The 6,918-nt window shown below is 41.2% G+C and overlaps 2 protein-coding genes across 3 annotated transcripts; both read left to right on the top strand.

Annotated features, from left to right (window-relative positions):
• The first annotated feature begins 309 nt into the window (after positions 1-309).
• LOC149161456 (L-type lectin-domain containing receptor kinase SIT2-like) lies at positions 310-4,799 on the top strand. Of its 2 annotated transcripts, none has more exons than XM_089436999.1 (2): positions 310-2,448; positions 4,660-4,789. In XM_089436999.1, the coding sequence occupies exons 1-2, from the start codon at positions 370-372 to the stop codon at positions 4,720-4,722; spliced, it is 2,142 nt and encodes a 713-aa protein (XP_089293125.1). In that variant the 5' UTR covers positions 310-369; the 3' UTR covers positions 4,723-4,789. The 2 variants fall into 2 exon arrangements, with proteins under 2 accessions (XP_089293125.1, XP_089293124.1); XM_089436998.1 differs by having other exon boundaries at positions 312-2,451; positions 4,660-4,799.
• A 158-nt stretch (positions 4,800-4,957) lies between these two features.
• Positions 4,958-6,520, top strand: LOC149161455 (glutathione S-transferase TCHQD-like). Its single transcript, XM_089437000.1, has 2 exons — positions 4,958-5,174; positions 5,281-6,520. Exons 1-2 carry the CDS (start codon positions 4,963-4,965, stop codon positions 5,867-5,869), a joined length of 801 nt encoding a protein of 266 aa, XP_089293126.1. The 5' UTR covers positions 4,958-4,962; the 3' UTR covers positions 5,870-6,520.
• Positions 6,521-6,918: the final 398 nt, after the last annotated feature.

The following is a 6,918-nucleotide window of genomic DNA, read 5'->3' as shown; positions in this document are numbered from 1 at the left end:
TAGAATATATATGCTTTTATAAATTTAATAGTCAAATCTTTGAAAAGGAAATGAGTCTCTTCATAAATTCAAGAGTCAAATCCCTGCAGAGAAATGGGCCAGTGTCATAGATACGTCCCTTAATAATCAAATCCCTACTAAGGTACCTTGTTGCACACGTAAAAAAAATCTCACACATCATTTGGTAAATCTCATACATCAATTTGGATAATAATAATATTATTGTTGGGATATGTTTTTTCAAATCATGTGCGTGTAGATATCCCATTCACACCGCGTGTCCTTGCTTCCATGAACTTTCGTGGAGAATTCTAATCGTCGACTTTCTGCTCAAGTCGTTGATGTCATGCGTTGATTTTCCCTTCATATATGGTTATTCAGAATATATGCCATGAACATCGCAAAAAAATGGAATCTTGGAGAAGAAATTGCGTTTCTCCTGGTTTTCTAACACCATGTGTCGGCAGCCTCACTGTCCTGGCCTTCTTCTCCCTGGTCATGCCAGTTTTGCCTACCACTTTTGTCTTCGACGGCTTCAATGGAACCAACTTGATCTTGGAGGCTGGTGCTTCACTCACCCCCTCTCAGTCTGCGCTGGCCCTTACAAATCACACGCGCTTTATGCTCGGCCGGGCGCTGTATTCGATCCCTGTTCAAATGAAAAACAATGGGACGCTTTCCTCCTTCAGCACTACCTTCGTTTTCAGCATGGTCCCGCCCCCATCTAACGCAGGCGGGAATGGAATGGCCTTCATCATCACGCCCTACACATCTCCAATGGACGCTGTACCGGCCCAGTATCTGGGCTTGCTTAACAACACCAGCAACGGGCAGCCATACAATCACTTGTTCGCAGTGGAGTTCGATACAACCAGGAATGTGGAATTCAATGACCCCGACGACAACCACGTGGGCGTGGACATCAACAACCTCATATCCATGCAGATCGAGACGGCCGGCTATTGGAAAGGTGAAGACTTTCAGGAATTGAGCCTCAAGAGCGGACGCAACATACAGGCCTGGATCGATTACGACCATCTCCAAAGCCGGCTCAACGTTAGCATAATGTTGGCCGGTTCGCCGAGACCGCAGAATCCCCTCATATCTGCGAAAATCGATCTGCGCAGCGTTCTGATAGAGAAGATGTTTGTTGGCTTTTCAGCGGGTACAGGGGGCAATTTCTTCCAAGACCATTACGTTCTTGCGTGGAGCTTCACCACGGAAGGTACAGCACCGCCCCTCAATATCTCGAGTCTTCCTTCATTTGCTAACAAGCATCCCAAGCGTTCGACAGGGGGATTGATAGCTGGCGTTACAGTGGCCGCTCTGGTTCTCCTCTTGCTGGCAGTTGTGGCCGTGTTTTTCAAAAGAGCCAAATCCATAGGAAAGATCGAGGAATGGGAGAAAGAGTTCTGGCCCCATAGATTCACTTACAAAGATCTCAGCATCGCAACGAGAGGATTCAGAGACGAAAACGTTTTGGGGCAGGGGGGTTTCGGTAAGGTTTACAGGGGCGTTCTCCGGGAGAGTGGCCAAGAAGTCGCAGTGAAATGCATAACGACGGAGTTCACTGAGGGAATGAAGGGATTCGTGGCCGAGATCTCGACCATGGGGCGCATGCAACACCGGAACTTGGTACAGCTGCGGGGGTGGTGCAAGAGGCAGAAGCAGCTGTTCATCGTTTACGACCACATGCCCAATGGCAGCCTGGATAAACTCATATTCGGAAACCCGACAACGGTCCTGCCGTGGCCCCGGAGATACGCGATCCTGAAGGGCGTAGCGGCGGGGCTGCTGTATCTACACGAACAGTGGGAGAAGAGGGTCATCCACAGAGACATCAAGTCGAGCAACGTGCTGCTGGATTCTGACCTCAACGGGCGGCTGGGAGACTTTGGCCTCGCTCGGCTGTATGACCACATCCAGAACCCGGGGACTACTCGCGTCATGGGAACTCTGGGGTACATAGCGCCGGAGCTCACACGGACGGGAAAGGCCACGCCGAGCTCGGACATGTTCAGCTTCGGGGCTCTGCTGTTGGAAGTGGCGTGCGGGAGGAAGCCCGTAGACTTATCCATGGACGCCGAGCGACTGTTTTTAATGGACTGGGTTTCGGTGCTGTACGCACAGGGTCGGCTGCTCGATGCGGCAGATTCGAAGCTGAGGAATGAATACGACGCAGGCGAAATGGAGGTGGTGTTGAAACTCGGGTTGTTTTGCTCCCATCCCAAGGCGGAGAGGAGGCTGGGGATACGGCAAGTGTGTCAAATACTGGAAGGTGAAGCTCCTCTCCCTGCCGTCCATATGGCTTCAATTAACGCGAAGGTTATCGATCTGATGTCTAGTGTGGGCGTTACTGGATGTGCCGCTGCCGTTGATCCGGCGGACAGACTTCTTCAGAAAATTCCGAGCGGCGGCCTGTCAGACGCATGGCTTCATTCAACATCGGTAGTGCGTGATGATGAGAATATGCAGTCAATATTTCGTTAATTGCCCTCATTGACGCGAGAGCACTTATTTTAAGCATATCATGATTTGAATTTTCACTTCTTCTTTTTTAATGTTTGATTAAAGTTTTTAATAAATATTAATAATTAAGATTTTACAATTCAATTATCCAACCTGCCTGTCATATAATTCATTGACTTTGCTTTTGCATGTAATTACGCCTGAAGGCGTTTTCTTTGTGAGGTTTGCTGGACAAACACTGTATGCCACACCCAATCTGAAAGCTTTATTTTCGCCCTCAATTATTTTAACACGTTTGAGCCATCTTTGGAAATGTTTTAACGAATTTTAGTTCTTAATCAATGAATCCATTGTCCTTCCCACTGATGGCGGACATTTATGAACCCATCGATCAACCCACTGATTCAGACATGGACGCAGTGAAAAGCAGGCCTTTGTTGTCGGAGGACTTTTCTCCGAGAAAGGATAGTTGTTCTCGGAAGCTTTTGCGGTCGGAGGACTTTTTTTTTGGAGTGTTTAATGAGGCTGAGGAATTGTCTTTAAGGCCAAAACTGGTTGGAATCTCGGTAAATTTTTTTTTTAATTTTGTAGAGGCAATGTTTGAATCTTGTTTTTGATGATGGAAATGGATTCAGCACCATAAAAAACATGTAGTACGCTTAAAATTTTGAAGTTTAACAACTATAACTTGGATTTACAAAAATCTTGACACGATTTTCTCTACACAGATCAGAATTTCCATAACTTTCCCAGCAACTTCTCAACTTCTTTAAACTACGCACTTTTTTTTTTGGGTGTTAGAGCTGCCTGTCAAATTATTTTCTTTTTAAATTCAATGCCAGGCCAGTGTCAATTACCCTCTCTTCAATTATGAGCTTTGCGATTCCTCGCATTCGAAGATTAACTAAATGCTAGATTTTGCAAACAAGAAATTGCTGTGAAAGAAAATATTTAGACTTGAAGTTAGGACCTACCTGTCAAATTATTTTCTTTGCATCAGGACTTATATAGCCGTTTTCAGGGGTTTTTGCTTTTATGGACTTTTTTTTTGTTAGGGCTTGCTCAGGGTGGAATTCAGGGGTGGAACTAGACGGGTAAATTGTTTTCCACGAGGCGATTTACCTATTAAATACAGTTTAAAAGTTTACAAAACCACCGAGATTCTAGTTTGAAACCATAAAAACAAGCCAAAACTAGTGAAAAATGTCAAATTCGACGGGCTAATCTCTTTTGAAATTCCAACCCAGGCCTGCCTGTCAAATTATTTCCTTTTCATCAGGCTTTGTATATCTCTTTAAAGGGCTTTTTTTTTCCGAAGACTATTTCTGTGTCAAACCTGTAAATTTTGTAAGAATTCAGGAATTTGGAGCAGTGCATCTGAAAGCCAACAAAGATATTAACACTTCTATCTCCAGTCATATTTAGCTAGCTGCCTGTAGGTCATATTGCTGCGGTCCTGTGACACCTCCACAAAACAAATATTTCGGTATACTTACAACTTGCGACTTGCTTAGACTTTTTTGTTGACGTTTTCAACAATATGCTTACTATCAGTGGTAAGCATTGCCCATTAAGGAAATGTTACACTATTACGATCGAATCTAGCTTGGTTATCTATTCTGCCAAAATTGTCACGACTTGCACCAGTCCCAAGCGTCTGCCAAATTTTGCCAGGATTTGCACCGGTTCCGAGAGTCTCCGGGAATTTGAACTTTTGTGTACTTCAAATACCCGTAGTGATTGTTTTTTTTCTGAAAATTATGGAAATTTTAGTCAATATTTTGAAAAAATTTGGCAAGGATTTTTGTAAATCCAAATTAAAAACTGTTAAATTTCAATATTTTAAGTGTTTTGGAAGTTTTTGATGGTGCCAATATATTTCCAACATCTAAAATATGATTTAAACACTATCTTTACAAGATTTTTATTTTCTTTTCTAGATTCCAACCTCTTTATTCGTCCAAACAATTCCTGCACTTCCATAAACGACTCCTCCAGTTAACCAACGAAAATAAAACCGTTGACGCAACTCGCTTACCTTCAAAGTGCATCTCCTTTTTACTTGAGAAAACCTCTAAGGTACTTGTTCAAGATTTGTTTATGCATATTTAAAATCATGTGTCTTCTTATTGCTTTTGGTTGTATTTTCAGGGCTCTGTAAACTTAAGTGAGCTTTCTGTACTTTTTCAGGGTTCAACAAGATCTAGCGGCTATATTGGAAACTCTCACCGGACCACTCACAGCGCCATTTAAATTGTTGATTAAATTTAGCATTGAGGCTTCCCCCGTAATTGAACGCATCAAAGAGCGAATTTATAATAGATTACATACTGAATGAAAAAATCTGTCATCTATCTCTGAGAATAATTTGCCAGCCTAATTTCCCCCCTTCACATTGCTAAATGCATCACATTCATTGCTCTCGGAAACAGCAGTAAGAGGCAGATCTGTGAATTATCAGTTGCAAGGTCTGCGAACTGTAAGGCATTCAACATGATGGATTTGTATTACCATCCCCTTCCACTTGACTGCCAAAAGGTATGCTTGGCGATGGAAGAAAAAAATACGAAGTATGATACCCACATTGTGGATCCTTTCAAAGCAAGGAATTCGGACGCAGAGTTTTTCAGGCAAAGTCCTAATGGTAGCATTCCTGTACTAGTCAGTGCGGATCAAGTTTTCTGTGACTCACTCACTATGATTCGGTAAGCTTTTTTCACCTACAGAGTGTATAATATTTGAATTATTTTCAGAGGCCTTATTGATGTCTATTTAATGATTCGTATCCTATCAATTTTTATTGGTAAACAGGTATCTTGCCAAGATTGGCAAGCCTTTAGGCCATAAAAGGGTAGATCAGAGCAAGGTCCAGGAGTGGCTAGAGAAGATTGATTCATGGGACTCGAAACTCTTCACACTAAATCACTGTCCAAGTGATCACGCTATTCATTTTTTTAGCAAATTCAAAAGGCAAGTTGTCATTACTCGTCTTGTGGAAAATCCTGATTTGGCAGAAAAATATCACAACAAACTTCAAACCATGCATGCCATGGAGGAAATGTTGAAGGATCAGGAGGCTTTGGCTTCAAACTCGAATGAACTTATAAGCCTACTCAATAATGCTGAGAAACAGCTTACAAACACACAGTTTTTGGCTGGAGCTGAGTTTTCTGTGGCAGATTGTGCATTTATCCCTGTGCTTGCCAGAATAGAGGTTTTGAAGTTGGACAAAGAGTATTTTCAGAAGCACCCTCGGCTTATGTATTATTCCGAGCAGATGAAGGAAAGACCAAGCTATCAGACCGTAATAGGCCCATATTCCACCTTTTTTGGAAAGATGAAAATTTTATTGCCTTCTATCTGTAATATGAGCATCAGGAGATTGCTACATAACTACTAGTATGCATGGTATTATTTTGTTGTCCTCTATCTGTAATATGATCATGAGGCTGTTGCATAAATATAGTATGCATAGGATTATTTTGTTATGTATGATTACAGACTATCTAGAACCCTCAACCGTTTTCATGACCAAGCAAGCAAGGAATACAATAGTATAGTCATGAAGCTTGTGAAGGGCCTATTGAGATTTTTATGCCTACTATAGAGATTTGGCGAGCTCTGTTGTAAACAGATTCACAGGCAGGCTAGAATTTTGAAGTGGGCTTAGCTATTGGTTAAGCCACTGGAACTGTTGATTCCTTTATTTTCTATGGAAATGTTAATTGTCTTTGACAGCGAGCATACGGGCTAAGCTTTTATTTGTGACTGTTATATTTTCTCTGTAGTTAGCTTGATTAATGCAAACAGTGAAAGACTTGGCAATGGTACTTAAATCAGTCAGCTTTAGGAGCATCACAAGAACCAATCAGTATGCTATATAATTTCGACTTGAAATTACCATTACAGATCTTCTGACAAGTTAAGCTAGCAACATCTTCTAAGCACTGCTTGAAGCATAATATCTTCCAGCATATTTCCTTTAAAAGATGTGACTGAAGCTGTTATCCGGTATTGGTAATTTTCAGAGGAAGTAATCCTTTCAATAGACTAAAGCAAGAAAGAACATAGAAGATATATTTTGTTACTATTGGGGTATAAAATGGAAAATAAACTCTCATCATTAAACAAAATAACAGCCGGCCTAAAAATCTCATACTCAGATAAAATAGAAACTTCTTAAAAATATGTTCAGATTAAAATCTTTGTCCTAAGATTTAGCATTTTCCGAATGCTCAGTCTCCTGAAATTTCTGCCGTTTATTTTGTTTTGGAATTGAGACACAAAGATCAACCATTGTTCTCCAAAATTGTGACCTGTACTGCAATTTTATTAACCTAGATTTCATTTTATTTATATTAGATAACACAGTATCAACAGAATCAAGTTACGGCTAAAGATTTAAACTATCCAAGATCATTATAAGAAATATATATTTTTTAAAACCTC

Source organism: Pinus tabuliformis, chromosome 5_2 (genome assembly GCF_031772625.1).
Source record: "Pinus tabuliformis cultivar Carrire ecotype Pingquan chromosome 5_2, CPIR1, whole genome shotgun sequence".
NCBI lineage: Eukaryota > Viridiplantae > Streptophyta > Pinopsida > Pinales > Pinaceae > Pinus > Pinus tabuliformis.
This window is presented reverse-complemented; position numbering and strand designations above follow the sequence as displayed.